Source organism: Paramisgurnus dabryanus, chromosome 6 (genome assembly GCF_030506205.2).
Source record: "Paramisgurnus dabryanus chromosome 6, PD_genome_1.1, whole genome shotgun sequence".
Lineage (NCBI taxonomy): Eukaryota > Metazoa > Chordata > Actinopteri > Cypriniformes > Cobitidae > Paramisgurnus > Paramisgurnus dabryanus.
Genome location: NC_133342.1, coordinates 22,014,069 through 22,035,817, shown reverse-complemented (window position 1 = coordinate 22,035,817; position 21,749 = coordinate 22,014,069). Strand labels below are relative to the sequence as shown.

The 21,749-nt window shown below is 38.4% G+C and overlaps 3 protein-coding genes across 13 annotated transcripts in view; 2 read left to right on the top strand and 1 right to left on the bottom strand.

Annotated features, from left to right (window-relative positions):
• Positions 1 to 109: 109 nt before the first annotated feature.
• selenoj (selenoprotein J) lies at positions 110 to 4,329 on the top strand. The gene is made up of 10 exons (XM_065276087.1): positions 110 to 226; positions 394 to 460; positions 680 to 856; positions 981 to 1,079; positions 1,201 to 1,293; positions 2,212 to 2,368; positions 2,570 to 2,685; positions 2,982 to 3,059; positions 3,164 to 3,303; positions 3,541 to 4,329. Exons 2-10 carry the CDS (start codon positions 394 to 396, stop codon positions 3,628 to 3,630), a joined length of 1,017 nt encoding a protein of 338 aa, XP_065132159.1. The 5' UTR covers positions 110 to 226; the 3' UTR covers positions 3,631 to 4,329.
• A 264-nt stretch (positions 4,330 to 4,593) lies between these two features.
• On the top strand, positions 4,594 to 12,428 carry sh3glb1b (SH3-domain GRB2-like endophilin B1b). Of its 2 annotated transcripts, XM_065276084.2 has the most exons (11): positions 4,594 to 4,954; positions 5,386 to 5,527; positions 6,895 to 7,023; positions 8,396 to 8,529; positions 9,153 to 9,245; positions 9,597 to 9,683; positions 10,977 to 11,000; positions 11,304 to 11,393; positions 11,485 to 11,585; positions 11,717 to 11,942; positions 12,024 to 12,428. In XM_065276084.2, the coding sequence occupies exons 1-11, from the start codon at positions 4,892 to 4,894 to the stop codon at positions 12,129 to 12,131; spliced, it is 1,197 nt and encodes a 398-aa protein (XP_065132156.1). In that variant the 5' UTR covers positions 4,594 to 4,891; the 3' UTR covers positions 12,132 to 12,428. The 2 variants fall into 2 exon arrangements, with proteins under 2 accessions (XP_065132156.1, XP_065132158.1); XM_065276086.1 differs by lacking the exons at positions 9,597 to 9,683; positions 10,977 to 11,000.
• Positions 12,429 to 13,935: 1,507 nt separating this feature from the next.
• arhgef4 (Rho guanine nucleotide exchange factor (GEF) 4) overlaps positions 13,936 to 21,749 on the bottom strand; it is an 85,689-nt gene continuing 77,875 nt past the window's right edge. For 8 of the 10 annotated variants that reach the window (XM_065276074.1, XM_065276080.1, XM_065276077.1 and 5 more), the window contains 10 exons: positions 20,320 to 20,496; positions 19,901 to 20,095; positions 19,371 to 19,550; positions 19,050 to 19,282; positions 18,842 to 18,971; positions 16,962 to 17,093; positions 16,486 to 16,729; positions 16,076 to 16,153; positions 15,666 to 15,907; positions 14,836 to 14,975 (listed from right to left, as the gene is read on the bottom strand). In XM_065276074.1, coding sequence (XP_065132146.1) covers positions 15,672 to 15,907; positions 16,076 to 16,153; positions 16,486 to 16,729; positions 16,962 to 17,093; positions 18,842 to 18,971; positions 19,050 to 19,282; positions 19,371 to 19,550; positions 19,901 to 20,095; positions 20,320 to 20,496 — 1,605 coding nt within the window. In that variant the 3' untranslated portion in view covers positions 14,836 to 14,975; positions 15,666 to 15,671. Of the gene's footprint in view, positions 14,976 to 15,665; positions 15,908 to 16,075; positions 16,154 to 16,485; positions 16,730 to 16,961; positions 17,094 to 18,841; positions 18,972 to 19,049; positions 19,283 to 19,370; positions 19,551 to 19,900; positions 20,096 to 20,319; positions 20,497 to 21,749 lie in introns of all 10 variants that reach the window. The other 2 variants (XM_065276075.1, XM_065276082.1) reach the window with 1 other exon arrangement.

The following is a 21,749-nucleotide window of genomic DNA, read 5'->3' as shown; positions in this document are numbered from 1 at the left end:
TTAATATATTATTACAAAAAACAAAGCAGTTATTAATAACAAGTAATAAAAATCAAAAAAGAGGCGTTAATGCTGGCATGTACACAAGGCACGCGCAGTGCAACGTCGTGTTGTCACGTGCTTTTTTTGGCCAATCAGCAGCACAGGAGATTCGGTTTCATAACAAACACTTCTACCTTGTAACTTGTACACTTTAGACTCAGTTATAAGAACACTACTTACCAAGGTGAGAAATATTTTTTGTTCTGAAATGCTTTTATTGTGTTCAGTTATGTAAAATGGCCACATGTATTGTTTTGTTGATTGTTCATGCTAAGGTATCGTGGGTTTGCATGTAACTTTACAGTTCTTGGTAACATTTCTTTTCCGTGTGTTTTTATCTTACTATCACAGATGGCCCTTGCCCTAACTGACAGGGCTATTGGGGCAATCATTGGTGCAGCTGTTGCCGATGCGGCAGGTTTGCATTTTTTACATACGCATGCTGTTTATTATGTGTATATAATTGTTTTTCATCCGTTTATTTACATAAGCACTAAAGTAGATAAGATGCAATCCTTTACTGTTGTTGGTATTGTCTGTACTATAGTTAGTTATAGTAATAGTAAGGTTTTATATGTGACATACACAGTATGGTGACTGTGATCTAGTTGTGTGATTAATCTTCATTTATTTGCAGCACAACCACTCCACTGGGTCTATGACTTGCAGAAACTCAGTGTGATATTGTCTGAAATGTCTCAGCCTGAATTTCGGTCAGAGTCTGCCAATCCATTCTACAGAAGAAACACAGGACAGCAGAGCTGCTATGGAGATCAAGCTTTTGTGCTTCTGGAGTCTCTGTCTGAGTGTGGAGGTACATCATTTTGTGTTAACATAAAGCTGAATGAATTGAATCGTATGATGTCTGTCTCACCGTATCAGTGTTGATCTTGTGTTTGTAATATCTTTGTTTAATTTGACGTTTTTTATTTGAACAGGTCTGGATGTGGAAGACTTGAAGCAACGCACCTACAAGTTCTTTGGTCCTGGATCTGAATATGACACGCCACTCAATGATCCATACAGAGACAAAGGAGGTGCGTGCAATTGAAAAGTTTTAGTCTTTATTTGCTTTTTATGTTTTAACTTAAACATTTTTCTTATCATATTGCTAGTGGAGTTTGTTTTCTTAAACTATTCATAATATTTTTCCCTAAGCTCCCAGGCCTCAGCTACCTATTGAGGGACCCTGGAGACAGGCAAGCCTTAAGAGCTTTATTAAAAATGTGGATGCAGGCAAGGCAGAGACAGGTACTTGGACATGGACACTTTTATTAACACTTCTTTAAAGACTGTGAGATTAGTCTCTTTTATGTATTTCTGTATTGTATGTAACTGGAATCTTTCCAATTGAAAAAAGCTATAATATTCTATAGTGTTATGCAATAGTTTAAAATATTATTAGTGTGGTACAGTAATATACTATGCGGTATTAATAGTAATAGTACCGTATGTGATATACTATAGAATTATATTATTTATTAATATGTTATAGTATTTACTTTATATTAAGGTTTAAAAACATCATAGTGTATATACATTTTTTATATTATATACACTATTATATACAGTATTTTTTCATGTGGGTTAAAGGGACACTCCACTTTTTAAAAAAATATGCTTATTTTCCAGCTCCCCTAGAGTTAAACAATTGAGTTTTACCATTTTGGAATCCATTCAGCTGATCTCCGGGTCTGTGGTACCACTTTTAGCATAGCTTAGCATATTTTTTATCATATTTTTAATCTGATTAGTCCATTAGCATCACCAAAGAGTTTCGATATTTTTTATATATTTCTAGGCTGACATTGCTAGGAACTATACTCCCATTCCGGCGCAATAATTAAGGAGTTTGCTGCCGTACCATCGGTGAAGCAGGTGCAATGATATTACGCAGCACCCGAAAATAGTCCCCTATGTAAACTTTCAATAGCTGGGGACTATTTTTGGGCACTGTGTAATATGAATGGATTACAAAATGGTAAAACACAATTGTTTAACTCCAGGGGAGCTGGAAAAGAAGTCTATTTTCACAAAAAAGTGGCGTGTCCCTTTAAATTGTATCTTTAATTGTTATGTATACAATTAAACACTTCTGTAAGATGTTTTCCGATGAACGTTATAGTGATCTTAAACGTGCAAAAGAAACTGTATTGTGTCACTTTTCAGGTTGTGAAACTGATAACCAAATGGATGGAGTGGCAAAGCTGGGTCCCATTGTAGCCTGCTATGCTGGAAAGCCAGAGATGTTGGAGAGGGTTGAGGACACCATCCGTGTCACTCAAAACAATGACACATGTGTGGCCGTAACTCTTGCTGCTGCACGGTTGGTATTATGTATGAACATGACAATTTGTCGGCAGCATTTCAGTATTTTGTTTATTTAAAAAATAGGCAGTTTTAATTGCTTTCAAAAATGATGTAGCACCAGCTTGATTGGTGCTTTAACCGAATAATACCTTTTGATCAAAATGGGTCACTTTATAATAGAATGGAAGAATCACAGTAAAAGTTTACGACTCTTCAGGTTTCTGGAGCATTTCATCCTGAATGGTCCTGATCCGAAGGCACTGGATGCAGTACTGGAACAGCTCAATGACACAAACAGAAAAAACCCTCAGGAGTTGGACAAAGCTATAGCCGGTATACACCACTTGATATTATTATATTGTGAGCCAAATCTTTAGCTACAGATAGTGTATAGTCTTTGAATCAGCCTTCAGTCAGGTGTTTAAATAAATCATCTTTATCTGATACTGAAATTGTAAAAATTTAGAGCATCAAAGTTTCATATTTTATTGATGAATGTTCTTTACATTATGTACAATAATTTTATGTAAATCACAAAAAAATGACTTTATCTGGGTTTTCACAGACTGATTCACATATAACAAAAATGTTTTTATCCTATTTATGTCTTATGAATTTTACCAACTAAGGGCAAATTCATCAAGTAAAGGAGAATCTGAGCAAGAAACCCAAAGAGCTTATTCCAGCTGTGTTCTCAAACACCTGAGGTTAGTTACCTTTCATTAACCTTGTGGTGTTTTTTTGTCTATTACATATGTTCAATATAAAATACTGGCACGTGGTACCTCAGCACCTGTATCATGTCCCTTAGGTTTGCCTGGTGCATTTCAGGCAGCATTGCATGGAGTTCTGACAGCCAATGGCTATGAGCAGGCTATCCGGGACACCATGAGCTGTGGGGGATGCACCTCTAGCAGGAGCTCATTCATTGGAGCATGCATTGGGGCTCAGGTATGGCATTGGACCACAAAGATACTGTATTACCTACCATCTGTTGTATGCATACTACGCATTGGTCTATGTGTACATCATATTCAAATTCTTGCTGTTGAGTTATCATTGCAATACCTATCTTACATTCAAATCATTTATAAGGTGATTTTATGATGACAGAATGATTATGCACACTTACCCTTTTTGTACTGTAATGGATCTCAATATCTAATTCTTTCACCCTTGTTGTCTTAGATTGGGCTTGAAGGAATCCCATCTTCATGGAAGAGCAAGACTTTGCGATACAACACTTTGCTCAGTCTATCAAAGAAATTGTTAGCCTAAATGTTTTTTGTTGCCAGGCAAGTGGATAAATAGGAATTTTCTTATTTATGCAACAGTTCATTTTCCATGGCAGTTGTGCTTTGATATGACAATTAATGAAAGTTTTAGCTTTAAACAATATAAGGCTGTAACATGATACCTTTTGTTTTATCAAAGCGCAGTATGACCATGCTGAAAATGACATGCATTGTGGCATCAAACAGATAGGGAAGTTAAGGCGCTTTTAAGCTAATGATGCCATCTAGGGGACATAATGAACAATGACGTTAGGAGTGCAATCATAAAACTGCAAAAAAAGTAAAAAACAGCATTGCATTAAAATACACATAGAAAAAATCAATAGTAATAATATTAAATACAAACAGAAACCTTGATTAGTAAGAAAAATAGAATAGTGCATTTGATTTTCTCATTGTGTGGGTAGTTTCAGCAAGAAATACTTCAAATTTATGTTTTTGTGAATAAAATATTTTCAATGCAATACAAAGATGTTAAGAATAAGTTCAACAGTATGGATATGGTAAAAACATGGGCTTGTTGGTATTTTGGGGAATGCATAGCTTATAATAGATTGGACTGTTATGTTGTAGAGTAAATACACAAGACTAGAAGATGACCTTTAATTTCTTTGTATATTCTATATAATGGTGTACTGCTGGGGTTATTTCATTATTAATAAAAAATATTAAATTGATTAAATGATGTATGTATTTATTTATTTATTTATAATAAATAAATATTTATAATGTTGTTTATTTTATTTTTAAGAAATAAACAATTTTTAATCCCTAAACAATTACTCCCCATTGATATGCCATCTATTTATCCTATACGTTTTTGTCAAATTATTAATATGTTTTATTAATATACTGTTTTTAATAATTTGCTGTCCAGATCTTATGATTTCTTCTTAAAAAGTAAACAGGTCACTACCGTCGCTGATCTTTCTGTGGGTTTGTTCTTCCTCTTTACACTCGGTCACTCCCTCCCAACAGCTGCTGCTCCCTGTTAGCAGCCACACTAGTGACAGAGCGGACATCTAAAACGACAACTTTACACATTTATTTCTCGTTAGCTGTCCACCCAGTAGCAGTCTTTACATGGACTATAAGTTTATCACGGCAAAGCGAGCTGAATTATTAAGTGTTTTGCCCGGTCGCGGAACGGCTGTAGCAGGCTAATCTGTATTTGCTAGCGCGGTGTTTGCTTATGATCAGACTGACGGTTTAAACGCTATCTCTACATTCATAAACATACAAACATGGAGTTTAACGTTAGACGGCTGGCAGCTGATGCTGGCACTTTCCTCAGTCGTGCTGTCCAGGTAAGAAATCATTTCTTGCGGTTGATTTTAACAAGTTGGGCTACTTTACATAATAACTCAGTTAAACCTCCTTTCGTTGTTGTTATGAATGTTGGTTGGTTGTTATAAATAAGCGCTGTAATGACCGTTCAGTTGTGTGCTAAATATGTACATTACTGTCAGTTGATTAACAAGTCAAATGTATAATTCATTGTGCCATTTCAACTGATCATTTCAAATGAAGGAAAGATGTTACGATATAAGCGTCTGCTTAATGTAAACATTATATTTATTACAATAACAGTTGTTCATTCATGTTAGTTCACTGAATAGTAACAGTATATACGTAAGCTGTAACAGATGCAACTTTGTAATAAGCAAACAGTAATAAGTACTGTAAAAAGTCAAATGTTATGTGTAAACTGGCCATTTAAGTGTTGTATTGTGTGAAGTTCACAGAAGAGAAGCTCGGGCAAGCAGAAAGAACTGAACTGGATGCCCACCTGGAGACCCTTTTGAACCGGGCCGAATCTACTAAACACTGGACAGAGAAGATCATGAAACAGACAGAGGTTGTGCTTCAGCCTAACCCTAGTAAGTAATGAAATCCATAACTTCATACAGTTTGCAATTCAACAAAGACTGCAAGTCACAGTAAAAACACAGTATTCACAGGAAGTTAGGGTTACAGTTGTGTAAGTCATGCTGTTATTGCAGTACAACACAGAGATAATCACAATGCAGTATTGTTAAGTTCTCCATCTGTGTCAAGATTCACCCAAAATAAATTATGTTTATGTATTTTTATGCTTTTTTCAAAGCAACTTACAGCATTTCCAAAGCATTCATCTTTTATCAGTATGTGTTCACTGGGTTTGAACCCATGACCTTTGCGTTGCTAACACATTGCTATACCAATTCACATTGTCGGCAAATGAGATCAATGTGGGCAATATGTTACATGTGTGATCTTAGACCTTAAATATCTGTTAAATCAAGCACACATTTTGTTCTGTTTGTGGTATTGCTTTGATTTCTAATAGTGTTGGGTATATACACTCTAAAAAACAAACGGTGCTATATAGCACCAAAACAGTTGCTTTGGATCGTAACGATAGAAGAACCATTTTTAGTGCCATATAGCACCGGTGAAGCACCAGTGAAGCACCTGTGTAGAACCATATAGTGCTATGTAGAACCATATGTGGTGCTATAGTGGTGCTATATGGCCCCTATATGGTTCTACACTGGTGCTTCACTGGTGCTTCACCGGTGCTATATGGCACTAAAATGGTTCTTCTATCGTTACGATCCAAAGCAACTGTTTTGGTGCTATATAGCACCGTTTGTTTTTTTAGAGTGTATATATATATATATTAGTTTTAGCAAATTCAAAATATGTATTCAGAGTGTTGTGTGTGTTGCTCAACATTTTAAAATATGTGTTCGCTGCGTCATGTGAACCATGTGCATCATGCGTCTTGTCAAAATAAGTGCCTGTTGCACACGTGTCAGAACAGTTTATGATAAAAGAGACGCTCACGTTCACAAAATACTCGCAAGACACTCATTTAACACTAAACTCTGATTACACGTGAGATTAAGGGAGTATCTGATAAACGCGAGTTTCTCTTTTATCATAAACCCTTTAGGCGCACGCGCCAAACACATATTTTGAAATGACTGACCACACACGACAGGCTAAATACATCACATCGTGCGCCCTCGAAAAAAGTCGCTGGCTGCCACTGTTCTTTAGCATAGTGAATTTTCTGTTTGCTATGCACTTCACCACACCTTGTAATAACATGGGGGTCTTTATTTTCCTTTGACAAAAACTCAATGTGACTGTTTATGAGATTTTCAGTAGCAATAATATATTCCTGTGTTACATATGCCTTACTTAAGAGAATGCATGTGGTGTCATCTGACTCTTAATTGAATTTGTCTGATGCGGGTAGATGTCAGGATGGAGGATTTCCTTTACGAGATTCTGGACAAAAAAGTCCCAACACGTGCCAACAACCACGAGTTACTGGGGGAGTGCATGATCGACTCGGGGCACGAGTTCGGACCTGGAACGGCATACGGTATGTTTATTACAGTACGCACTGTACCCAGTGTCCTGCCAGTATGAGTTTGTGTTTAATTGAAGTGTTTATGATCATTAAACTCAGCTCGTTGGAATGCTTGATTCTGATTGGCCAGCTGCGACATTTGCAGGGTTCCAACAGGCCTTGAAATCCTTGAAAGTTTGTGGGGGAAAAATTCAAGGCCCTGGGAAGTTTTGAAAATATGCATACATAAATACAGGTCATTGAAAGTGCTTGAATCTTTTTTATGCAAGAAGTTTTCTGAGGAAAAAATCCATATTATTCCATGTGTAGTGTAGGATAATATCATAAATTCATGTGCTAAACTGTTTGCTTTAAATGCTTATATCTTCTGTATTTGAATGTTGATTCATACCAAAATGCTTTTTTGCATAGTTGTGTAACTTGTGTTTGACACATGAAAACGTCTCTGGTTACGAATGTAACTGTTGTTCCCTGGGAAGCGAATGAGACGCTGCGTCTCCCTTGCCATACTTCCTGCGTCCCTGTAATGTCGTCTTTGGCAATATTTCAGATAGCGATATACTTCCTGGCTCCCGCGTCACCCTGTCTTTGTCGTTAAGCCTCACCATTGGTTGAATTTGATATATATATATTCAGACGCACTTACCCCTGGAGGCATCCCTAAAGTGTCAGCGCAGTGACTTAGCGTGAGTTCCCTCGAAAGGGAACTGTAACAATGTATCTTAAAAGGTAACACGATGTAACCTTGCTCTCACTTGAAATGTGTCCCCACATTTAGTCCTTGAATTTTTAGGGATTAGACCTGGAAAGTCCTTGAAAGGTCCTTGAATTTGAAGTTAACTAATGTGTGGGAACCCTGCATTTGCAGTCGCTCAAAACATGTAACACACGGTAACCCGGATGCTGCAAAATCATTTTGACAGGTACAGTTTAATATTACACAAAAAAATTAAATAAATATCTTTTAATAACATATATGACATTATATTCATCACAAATAATTAAACCAAATAGTGTGTTTTCCAAAAATGTCTTTGTCTTATCTTAAAACCGAAAGTAAACAGATTTTCCTTGCATTCATTACAAATAAGCAAATTAAATATTTCAAATCAATATTTCATATTCCTTACCTTACTTATGAGGCAAATAGCCATGTAATAAGCGGGATAATGTACAGTCAGCAGGTTGTTATTGCAAAATCAGCCCCTTCAATGTGATACAAGATCGTCCACTGCGTGTCCTGTCCTGATCACACGTCGTATTTCTGCTATAACAACCTGCTGCCTATACATTATCCCTTACATATAACATGCTAGGAACTTCGTGTCCCATCTGAGTTAAATGCATTGTCAGAGATGTCCTCTTACTCTTTTATTTGCTATAGGAAGTGCTCTCATAAAATGTGGGGAAACTGAGAAGCTGTTAGGCAGCTCACAGAAAGAATTCATCCAGAGCTCTGCTATCAATTTTCTGACTCCCTTTAGGAACTTCATCGAGGGCGATTTTAAAACCATATTGGTAAGCATTAGCGCGCCAAGACATGTGTCATTGCCTTCATATGTCATAGCAACGTGTGTACCAACTCTGTAGACCAGTGGTTCTCAAACTTTTTCAGTGTGCGCCCCCCCTTGTGTACGGTGCATTCCTTTCGCGGCCCCCACCCAAAGAAAATTAAGACAAATTAGTTCTAAAAGGTAGCATTTTAATTAAACAAAACATATTAAATTATACAAAGTATTGCTGTTGGTTAGCAGCCTTGTTTTTAAGGTTTAATTACACAGAATTCATGATAAATTAATGTATTTTATAAAATGTCATAAAACTGGGGCCCCCCTGGCACCAGGACCCCAGTTTGAGAACCACTGCTGTAGACTTCCTACCATCCTAGCTATAAATGACTTACTTTTTTCAGCCAAACACATTATTTTAAATAATATATTTTTTAGCTTTGTAACGTAATTGAATAGTGCCAAAGTTTAAAGCCCTTATATGGAGATGGTGTGGGCGTGCATTATGCTAATTACTCCATGCTCCAGCCTCATTTAGACTGATTCAATTGAGAGTATAAGACCATGATTATGTGCATACACACCTGTTGTGAATCTGATGTCCATTTCTCAGCTGATGTGTTGTTCTTGCAGAAAGAGCGTAAACTTCTTCAAAATAAACGTCTGGATTTGGATGCAGCCAAAAACAGAATGAAGAAGGCCAGAGCGGCTGATGCTCGCGCTGTAGTTAGTATTACACACACACACGCGCGCACGCATGCAGAATTGAATGCTCAGCAGTTTTATTCATCAGTGGAATTTCCAGCTTAACCATACGTCCAGTTTTTACAGTCTGTTTATGTAAGACTATAGAGAATAGAAACCTAACAGTAAGGCGAGCGGTTTTACCTGCGGTGGTTGCTTGCCTTTATTGTAAATAATAGAGATGATGCTCGCGTATAATAATAGCATTAATGCTGGTCTGCACTAACAATTGTTTTTTTCTTACTATGGTTTGATCTCTATCTAACCCGTCTTGTTTTCCCAGTTCCCTCTCATTATATTTCTGTCTGTTTCCTTGCCTGCCTCCGTCTGCAGAATCTGAACTCAACCCCTCCATTGGGAGAGGAGTATGTGGCTCACTTTTCTTACATGCTCAGCTTCTTGCATGTCAGGTGGCTAAAGGTTTGTCTGCGGTGCCTAGTAAAACGTGCCCTCTTTTGCCCTTCTCATAATGTTTCATTTTAAGAGAAACGAAAGCGCTTCTGTTTTACACCACTTTATATTCTGACTTCTGTCTAACGTAACTTCTTTTGCAATCATTCATGCCATCATAAACCTCAGCATTAATTTTATAAGGGCAACAGAACGCAGTTCCTGTCTTTTTTGCCGCCAGCATTCGACCCACTATAATAGCTACAGGGTTCCAATTGGTCCTTGAAATCCTTGAAAGTTTGTAAATCTGGGAGGATTCAAGGCCCTGGAAAATTTTTGAAAATATACATAGATACAGGTCATTGAAAGTGCTTGAATCTATTTTATGCAAGTTTTCTGGAAAAAAATCCATATTATTCCCTGTGTAGTGTAGGATAATATCATAAAACTTCTGCTTTTTAATCAAACGTGCTAAACTGTTCACTTTAAATGCTTATATCTTCTACCAAAATAGAAGCTTTTTCCATATTTGTGTTTGACACATGAAAATGTCTTGGGTTACGTATGTAACTGTTGTTCCCTGAGAAGGGAACGAGACGCTGTGTCTCCCTTGTCATACTTCCTGCGTCCCTGTAACGCCGTCTTTAGTAATATTTCGGATAGTGATATAATTCCTGGCTCACGCTTTACCCTGTCTTTGTCATTAAGCCTCACCATTGGTTGAATTTGATTTACACATTCAGATGCACTTACTACTGGAAGCGTCCCCAAAGTGTCACCGCAGTGACGCAGCGCGAGTTCCCTCAAAAGGGAACTGTAACCGTGTATCTTAAAAGGTAACACAATGCTCTCACTTGAAATGTGTCCCCACATTTAGTCCTTGAATTTTTAGGGTATTAGACCTGGAAAGTCCTTTAAAGGTCCTTGAATTTGAAGTTAACTAAGGTGTGGGAACCCTGTAGCTATCTACAGTATGATTTGTGTACAGGTACATGAAGCATGTTTAATTTATATTCTTGCTGAATTTGTATATCTGATCATTTTACATATATTACGCACACCCGTTATGACAGTGCATGATTCAGGCCTACTTCCCTTTGTTGCTTCATATAATTTCTTAAACAAAAGAAAAAAATTACCTGCTTGCTTGCCTGTATGCTACTCCCAGTGAATGTGTTTGTGCATGACTTGACATCATTAGCTTGCATAACTAAACCAGACAGCTAGAAAAGTTGATTGTCTGCGGGTTGTTGAGTTTGTATGTACTGTAGTTATTAATATTTACCTGATGAATTTGTCACTGTTTGTCTGAACGCTGCCCAGCTGTGGGCTGAGGAGGTACAGCAGGTAAGTACTGTACGCATTCACAGTTCTCAGTGTTCAGGACTATTTCTCACCTGTTAAGGAATACCTTTATCAAGAAAACAATAAAGATATGATATGTTATCGAATGCTACTGCTCTCAGCCTTTGAGTTCATGCTATGAGGAACAAGGAACTGCATTATTAAATGCACAACAAAAGAATACTTGCATCCACTAGATGGAGCTTGGTTGTTTATAATCACCTTCGCTTGTTGCACCGTTACCAGCTCATGCAATGATGGTGAGAGATATGCATCTCAGGTTTGTGTACTGTTTGTTTCTTCCAGGCAGAAACAGAACTGAGGATAGCACAGAGCGAGTTTGACCGGCAGGCTGAGATCACCAGACTCCTATTGGAGGGCATTAGCAGCACTCATGTATGCTACCATATACTATATTTATACATATAAATAATATATAAAATATGTGTGTGTGTCCTCATGGCCATGCTCTTTACTTTCAAATCAGGCTCATCACTTGCACTGTCTCAATGACTTTGTGGACGCACAAGCTTCTTATTATGCACAGTGTTATCAATACATGGTCAATCTGCAGAAACAGCTGGGAAGGTTGGACATGGTCATATATTTTTTTGCTAAATGCACAATGGAAACGCACTTAAATTGTGAATTGCTGTCATTTGTTGCTGCTATATTTAACCCACCTGTTCAGAAGTTCAACCATTTCTTTTTTTCTCCAGCTTTCCTACCACATTCAGCTCTAATAACAATCAGCCAAGCGGGAGCTTCTCTGCCAGTATCTCAGTACCAACCGCACCGGCGGCCGCCTCGCTGCCAGCTCCCCCACCCAGTCAGGCCTCACCCGCACTTAATGAACTCCGCAGCACCTCTGGCACACGTAAGGCTCGCGTCCTGTACGACTACGACGCAGACAGCAGCAGTGAACTGTCTCTACTCGCAGATGAGGTGTGTAAGCTTTTCCAGTTTAAAACAAAGAGAGGCATTCACTTAATGAAGATGGTTGACTTTCACATCTTTGCCTGACAGGTGATCACCGTGACCAGCGTACCAGGCATGGACTCCGATTGGCTAATGGGGCAAAGGGGCAATCAGAAAGGCAAAGTGCCAATTACCTACTTGGAGCTGCTCAATTAAGAGGTGCAGAGCGGAAAACATTTTAGATGTGAGTTTGACAACAGTAACACTCCAGATGTGATCACAGGGTCATATGTTAATGTAGCGCAAAGCAATATCAAGTCTTGTACACTGCCATGTCTTATTGTGTGAATGCCTCAACTGCCACACAAGAGGCGTCATAGTAGCCTTACATAAACTAAAGCAGTCTCAGATTGCCATTACTCAGAGTTATGTGCCAAGTGAATTTTTTTTATTGCTTAAACTAATGGATTTAGATATGTGCTATGGTGCTTGAATAAATATTATATGAACAAGTTTGTGCTCTCTTATTATAATTTCCTATCATGTTTTTTGTTCACAAAGGTATGTATGACCCTGGACCACAAAACCAGTCATAAGTCACACTGGTGTATTTGTAGCAATAGTCAAAAATACATAGTACAGGTCAAACTTATACATTTTTTTAATCATTGGGATATTAAAGGGATAGTTCACCCAAAAATTTAAATTCTGTAATCATTTACTCTCATGTTGCAAACTTATGTTACAAGATATTTTGAAAAATGTTTGGTTACTTATATTTCTCAAAATATCTTCCTTTGTGTTCACCAGAACAAAGAAATTATTTTTGTAAGTTTGTAACATAATGAGAATGAGTAAATGATGACAGAATTTTCATTTTTGGGTGAACTATCCCTTTAAAGGCGGAGTCCATGATGTTTGAAAGCCAGTGTTGATATTTGAAATCGCCTAAACAAACACGCCCCTACCCCAATAGAATCTGGACATTCCGTTGATAGACCCGCCCCACACATACGCAACCCGGCATTTGATTTGATTTGATTGGCTATAAGTGTGTTTTGGTAGTCGGCCCGTCTCCTTTTCCAAACCGTTTTTCAAACATCGTGGACTCCGCCTTTTAGTAAAGACCATGTTACATAAGGATATTTTGTGAATTTCCTACCAAAAAAAATATATAAAAAATTTATTTATTTGTAACATGTGTTGCTAATGACTTCATTTGGACAACTTTAAAGGCAATTTTCTCAACAAAACATACAACAAATTGCACCCTCAGATTACAGATTTTCAAATAGTTGTATATATTGTCCTATATTAACAAAGCTTATTTACACAGCTTTCAGGTTATGTATAAAATTCAATTAAAAAATATGACTGGTTTTGTGGTCCAGGGTCACATATATTGTGATTTGTTCTTCATCTGTGTCTCAGTTTCTGATGAATTTTAATTTTAACCAAAGTAAAAGAATGAATGTGGCATCATAAAAATTAACCACCGGGTGGCGATATTTACATTTAGTACATTTAAAGGAAAACACCACCGTGTTTCAATATATTACTATTCTTACCTCAACTTAGACAAATGAATACATACCTATCTTTTTTCAATGCGTGCACTTTTAATCTTTGTACAGTGCATCGTGAATGTGTTAGCATTTAGCCTAGCCTTCATTCCTATGGCTCCAAACATGGATGAATTTAGAAGCCACCAAACACTTCCATGTTTTCCCTATTTAAAGACTGTTACACGAGTAGTTACAGAAGTTAGTATGGTAGCACAAAATAAAATATTTGTTTGGAGCCATAGGAATGAATGGGGCTAGGCTAAATGCTAACACATTCAAGAAGCGCTGTACAAAGATTAAAAGTGCACACATTGAAGAAAGATAGGTATGTATTAATTCATTTAAGTTGAGGTGAAAAACATAGTAAAATATTTAAAAAAAAACGGTGGTGTTTTCCTTTTAAATGATACAAATCCTAAACAAAAAGGCAACAAATTTCTCACATATCGGTATCATAACACTTAGAAATGCTTTTTATTAACATATTTTGTTCTGTGGTCAAAGGTAATTATACATATTTGACACAACCAGCGTCAAACATAATCTTTCATTTCATTTATAGTACAAATATCTATCTTAATATTGAGAATTTTATTTGGGTTGAAAATGTCCAAGCTGAGTTTCACAGCGAATTCATGCAACCCCCAAAATCACAATATCTGGGTTACGTTTTGAATGGCACTTCAAAGAGAAGTTTGTTACAGAAGAGATATCAGGCAGAAGAATCAAATGAGGACGTATGAGAGCGCTCATTTGAAACGGACCAGTGGGACTTTGTCCACGTATAATTTAGAGGCATAATAAGGAGAAAGTTTAGGTAAGAGTTGATGGTTGCATACACAGACTGATATTAACAGATTTCTTTTGACAGCCTCGAGGAAGTTAATACAGTAATAAATCTCAACACAAGTTACTTTTATCTTCTGCGAAACCCTTCTAAACATCATCATGTGTCACACAAAAGTATCAAAGTACATACAAAAGCTAGTAGTTGGGCACTGTGGATAGCTGGCATACATTGAAAAACTGAAAATAAATTAACCAACATATAAAGAAGTCCTTTCTTCAAGCAGAGATCTTTCAATGAAGCAGTCCAAGCGTGTCCGTACGACGACTCGCAGCAGTAGTTGCGTTAGTGCTGAGAAGTGGCATTGCAGCTGGAGCGGTTGAGCAGTAGTAGCTGTCTTTCAATATTATTAACATAGCAGGAATGCCCTCCCACAATGTTCAACAATGTCTGGGAGAAATGCTGTGATTGTAACAACCCATAAAGTGCGTTCGCATTTGGACTATACAAAGAAAAATGGTACACTGGGATAAAAACACAGTTCAGGCCCTCATTTTTTAAACGGTGTCAACCGTCCGATGTTGTGCCAGAAATTGGAGGTCTTGCGTTTGGGTTCAGCCAACATGATGACCTGCTGCTGGGGTACAGAGGTGGGGAGCGTGGGATGCTTCTGGCGCAGCAAGAAGTCATAATAGGGCCTGGTCACAGCTGCGGGATGAAGGACATAAGGGGTTTATGAGAACAGGCACCCAACATTGACCCTTTCCCACTCCTTCATTTTAAAGGGACACTCCACTTTTTTCCAGCTCCCCTAGAGTTAAACATTTGATTTTTACCTTTTTGGAATCCATTCAGCTGATCTCCGGGTCTGGCGGTAACATTTTTAGCATAATCCATTGAATCCGATTAGACCATTAGCATCATGCTCAAAAATAACTAAAGAGTTTCAATATTTTTTCTATTTAAAACTTGACTCTTCTGTAGTTACATCGTGTACTGAGACCGACAAAAAAATTAAAAGTTGGGTTTTTCTAGGCAGATATGGCTAGGAACTATTACGCCAGAATGAGAGTATTGTTCCTAGCCATATCTGCCTAGAAAATTGCAACTTTTATTTTTCTGTCGCTCTTAGTACACAATGTAACTACAGAAGAGTCAAGTATATTTTCAAAAAAGTGGATTGTCCCTTTAGGCACATTTATTTGATTAGAGAACAGCGAACACAGTTTTAGTAAGTATAGTTACACTAACATGTGAGCTGTGCTAAGTTTTGCGTATGGTGACATAATGAAATATTATGCTGTAATGGTTTTAGTGTGATAAGTGTCGATTTTTAGACTAGAAAAGTTAAACATGCTTTAGAAGCGGTTAAATCACACTAACATACTCTGGAATTACCCTGGACTACTCGATCGGCTCTCTACTTTGAGAGGACACCCAGGATATTGCTCTGCGCAGGACACCAGGGGGCACCCTAACCCCCCGCCCCTGCCTACGCTGAGGGGCATCAGGGAGGAGAGGTGAAGTTAAGGTTGCCCTGGGTACCAGAGGTCCTGAAGGCTCAGAAATACGTAGACACTTGGAGGTTTTTGGGTGAAGTGAAGGAGATCTGAGTGCCAGCAGGTGCTGTAATGCTAATGCTTTTCCAACACAATGCGCAATCAATGACATGCTTGTGAAATAATGAACAGTGGCTACATGCTAAACTGGAGTCATTTCACTCTTCATACCAAACCACAACCATGTAAAACTGCTTATAGTATGTAATTTTAGAGAATACAAGGATGGCAAAATGAGATGAAAGTCACCTTTGGGCTTCCCTGTTGGATGACTTTTAGATGCATTCAACATTGCCTGCTTCTTTTGGACCTCTGTGATCGTGAAACCTGGTTAGGAGGAAAGACAACAACATCACTTTACACTCACATTATATAACAAATGTATAAATCCATTAACAAACTCTAGCTCATATACATCAATAATAAATCTAATAATACATTTCATAATATTTTTCCAACTTTAATGCAACAAATAAAACTTTAAACAACCTTTGGGATTTTTTGGTTTGTCCACCACACAAAAGAAAAATACTATCAGAGCTCTTTTAAACAAACTGCACGATTTTAAAGTATCATTCATGTTCACAGCTTAAACAATTGATTTGAATACTAAGGATTATGGACCTGTTTCTGATTATAATTGCTTGAGTAATGTTCACCTGTTTCGAGGTCATGCTGGACCTGTTCTCGTTCATCTGCAAAGGCTCGCAGCCAGCGCTGCTTTTGCTCAGGTTTCTTGGCACACAAGAGGTGGACCTCCTCTCCTCCAGGAGAACATAGTTTCAAGGCATTCTTCACACTTACATTATAGTCCTTATCCTTCCCATCTTCTACATCTACCACTTGCATCTGATCCATGTCTAACCGACCCTTGTAGTACAGTATGTCCCTCCGAAGTAGATCCTGTGGATAGTTATTATTACTACTCTTATTACTACAGCACTGCTTAAATGTAAAAAAAAAACAGTAGACGACTCCAGGCCGGATCCGCACCGAATCCGTGCCAAAGGCCGTAGCTCCGGTGTGGATTCGGTGCAGATCCGGCCCGGAGTCGACTGCTTATGGTGCTACTGTAGCAGCGGGATTGATTCCCATGGAACTAATCAAATGCCCAAATAGAAAAGCATCTGCTAACCTTTTTACAGAAAACCAGCTGATGGTCAAAAAGAAAGAACATTCGCTGCTGGCCTTTGGCCTGTGGCTGAGAGATCTTGGTCAGGTCTCCTGAGAAAATCAGGTCAGAGCTCCTGCTTAAGATGTCTTCCCCCTAAAAAGAGGAGATGATGATGATGTTATACCAACCAGATGAAAATAGTGTTAAAGAGACACTCCTTAAATATTTAAATGTTTTGGAATTCATTCAGCCGATCTGCGGGTCTGGCTGTACCACTTTTAGCATAGCTTAGCATAATCCATTAAATCTGATTAGACCATTAGCATCGCGTTTAAAAAAAAAACCTTCAATAGCAGGGGACTAATTTCGGGTACTGCGTAATATCATTGCGCCTCCTTCAGTCATGTTACAGCAGCAAAGTCCTTGATTATTACTCCAGAATGAGAGTATAGTTCCTAGACATCTGCCTAGAAAATCTCAACTTTAATTTTAAGTCAGTCTTAGTACACGATGTAATTACAGAAGAGTCAAGTTTTAAATAGAAAAATATTGAAACTCTTTGGTTATTTTTGAGCGCGATGCTAATGGTCTAATCAGATTCAATGGATTGTGTTAAAGGGGAAGTCCAATCTAGACATTTTAGCCTGTTTATCACGGGTAATTTATGTCCACTTTGCATTATACATGAGGAAAAATAAATAAATTTGCACGATTTCGATTATTAGATTGATAGTGTGTTGAAGCGGAATTTTCGTAACGGTCTTTAATGGACACAATTAACCAGAATGCACTGCGCGAAACTGAGTCATTAGCTCCACCCACTAATCACTGTTCGATGCAGTCGTCAGGTTTGTTTGACTTCATGCGGCGCCGCAGGAACCGACAGCTGGATGACGTCAAGGTTCCGCGAAAGGGATTTAAAAGCAAACTCCTCCGTATGATTTCGCGAATCGCTCTCGCGGTACTTTGACGTCATCCCGCTGTCGATTCTTGCAACGCCACATGAAGTTGAACAAACCTAATAACTTCTTTTACCGCTCAACTAGCTCTCAAATCAACTCAAGTCAACTTGAAGTTAGCCGGCAGACGAACCCATCCAAAGAGTAACTCCGCTTTAAACGTCTCTGAGGGGGAAATCACCAAAGCCCTCGATAAAAGATGACTAGAACCTGTGCAGTATGTGGATGTAAGGACAACAAATTCAGGCCACCGGGAGTTTTTATTGTTGACATCAACGCGACCCTCAGCTGACCCACCACTACACTACTTTGAATATGCAGCCAGCACTTTCGTCAGGAAGATTTTGAGTACTGTTTTCAGCCCAGTTTTTCCGCGGACTCAGGTAATGTAAAATTGTTAAAATATCTGAAACATCATTTGGCTTAGTTGTTGCTTGTTTTGTGTAACTACGGTAAACATACTACGTAGAAAGTTATTATCATGTTGTTGTTATTATAAACACGAGCAAAGCAAGCTAACGTTAGCTCCTGTGCAGCTGTCAATCAAAAACGTTATCATCTACTGTCAATCATCTCGCCTCAAGACCCGCCCCCATTTAGAACATTCAGAATTAATGTAGTCGTGCATTTTTCTTCCGGTGATTTGATGACGCGTCAAATCACCGTTACTGTAGCAGTTAAAAGCTTTAATTTTTTATATGGAGTTAGTACATTTGATGGCAGCACAATCAACTACATATATGTCATGAAATATAGTGTTGGAGCATAATGTTGTTTTAGGGTGGACTTCCGCTTTAAGCAATACTAAAACTGATACAGCCAGACCCAGAGATCGGCTGAATGGATTCCAAAACTGTAAAAATCAAATGTTTAACACTGGAAAATGAGCATATTTTCAATAAAAGTGGAATGTCCCTATCAACAATGAAGCGTGTGCTTTACCTCCCAGTCCTCTATGGAGCTCTGCCATTGAGCGATTTTATCAATGTTCTCTAGACGCCTCTTTCTCTCATTGATCAATCTGGCCACATTCTTCATTGCATTTAAGGCAGCCTCGACATCCTTATAATCTCTGTACAGAAAGACTTCAGGTTACACACTTTATGTTGCTTTTTACTCTACTAGGCCTACTATTATAATAGGTGAGCACCTGTGCTGTGGGTTTGTGTACTTGAGCAGCTCAGCCAGCTGTAGAGGATACTTGCAGATCTTCTGTACAGGAGTAAGCAAGAATCCATCTAGCGAAATGTCAATCATTTTCTGAAGCAGGCGACAGGCCTCGAAGAAGAAGACGTACTTCTTGATCTTCATCAGTTTGGAGAGCTGCACGTAGGCATTGGGGTGGTTGTTGCAATACTCTGAGTAGATCTGGAAGTTTGTTTGCTGGATAAAAAAGAGAAGAAGAATGAGCATCTACAGAAACCTGCAAATCAGAAAGTCTACCACAGTGATGCCTTTGAAGTCAGCTTACATGCTCTAAGAAGCAGGAGCCGATCTCGCTGAGGTGAGGGTGGTCTTTGTTAAATTTCTTCTCCAAGGCTTTGAGGAACTTCTTTTGGAAACGGTAGAGATCATCAATGTTGCCGAAAATAGTGCGCAGTTGCTCCTCAGTAAACATGTCTGTCCTCTTCCGACACTGTTTTATATAGCCCTGGAAGTCATTAAAGATGTCAAACCCACCATGCTGCAAGGACTAAAATTTTAACCCAAAGTTATATTAAGAAGAGAGCACGGTTCATTTACGGCGAATGTAGAAATGTTATTTTCACCGACAGCGCTTTTCCAAATATATAGTCATAAAAGTTTGTGAGAATAATCCACAGGCTGCCCTGTATCAGTTTTAATGCAATAAATTCCTCCTTGTGCTTTAAATCAGGTCACTTACTCAGCATGTAAACAAACAGTGAGTCTATAGACACTACAATGCTGTGTAACAAGATCCACATACTGAGTTAGAACTGATCAATGTGAGCCATGTGATAAAGTAAAAGAGGAACTGACCTCACAGATGTCCTTCAGGTGTTTGATGTAATCCCTCTCTGTGCTCATGATCTCATTGATGACATTGGCCCTCATCTGCTCCTTGCAGGGCAGACCGGGTCCTAAGGGCCCCCCCATGCTGGCACCACCCCCCTCCGAGGCTCCGTCCAGATGGGCTAAGTATTCCTCCATGGGCTCATCCTGGTTCACTCGTAACTAGCCGTAATAAAGAAAACACATGCACTGGTGACTAAATGGTACACATTTGTACATGAACAGTGGCGCACATTTACCTTTATTTACTGTGTGTAGCTTACAAAAGTACTTTCCAAAAAAAACACAATGTAACATAAAGCCGACCCCTCAAGGAAGCGTAATGTAATAATGATGACGTAATGTGACCGTAATCGAATCTTCTTGTAATAGGAGTTCTCTTTTACCCGAACGAAGCTGGCGGGGAACCAGCCCTCGCTGTCCAGCACCCGGCCCCACCACCACTCCTTGTTTGTGGCATCCACTACTTCGATGACGTCCCCAGCCTTGAAGCCCAGCTCCTGGTCGTCCATGGTGACGTGGTCCCATAGAGCCTCCGCACACACGCTGCCATCACTGATCAACTATTGAGACACAAATAGCATTAAAACTTCTGATTTAGCAAAATACTGTAATGGATCACCGCTTCAAAGCCAAGTCTGAGGAAATGTATCAGGGTTTTATTTTCAAGCTTGACGTCATGTAAATGCTACACTGAATATTTTACACCATGTTGCTCTTACCGGTCAAAACACAATGCTAGAGGATGGCACCTTTGGCAAGCAGCTTGGTAAACATTGGCGTATAAGTTAAAAATAGAAATATTATAAATGTTTACTGGTTATAAATAGGACTATCAATCTATTACAGTGCTGTAACTGTGCTGCTTACTCAGGGTAAATGTGGCTTGGCAGGGCAAGATGCTTGTAAAATGTACATCAAGCTTGAATTACACCGATAGTAGAAAAACTTCTTACAGAAGTTTAACATTGTATGTAATGAATATAGTGTATTTTATTAAATGAAAGGGGGATTGACAGGTTGACTAGTTGGCACAATGATTACTTAGGGTCGATTTAAAGGAAAACACCACTGTTCAATATTTTACTATGTTCTTACCTCAACTTAGACTAATTAATACATACCTATCTTTTTTCAATGCGTGCATTTAATCTTTGTAAAGCGTGTTGTGAATGTGTTAGCATTTAGCCTAGCCCCATTCATTTCTTAGGATCCAAACAGGAATGAATTTTGAAGCCACCAAACACTTCCATGTTTTCTCTATTTAAAGACTGTTACATGAGTAGTTACATGAGTAAGTATGGTGGCACAAAATAAAACTTTTGTTTGGAGCCATAGGAATGAATGGGGCTAGGCTAAATGCTAACACATTCACGACACACTGTACAAAGATTAAGTGCACACATTGAAAAAGATAGGTTTGTATTAATTTATCTAAGTTGAGGTAAAAACATAGTTAAATATTGAAAAACGGTGGTGTTTTCCTTTAAAGACACAAATTCATTGCAAAATCCATTCCAGCATCTCAGAGTAGCATTGCTGGTTATCAAGCAATGATTTATAACAACTGTACCTTGCACTTAACCAAAAACAAACTGGAATGTATTACTGAAGGAAACGTTGCCAATTTAAGCCCTTGGACTTGGCCTTGACCAGTCGTTTTAATTTTCAGCGTTTGCTTACAAGGATTGGTTTGGCAACGAAAAAAAGCAGGATAATATACTACCACACTATTTAGCTTGGCTATACAGAAAATTAACTGAATCCTGGCAAGCCGAACGGTCTCCAGCAAGCCATATCTCAACAGTGCAGCAAA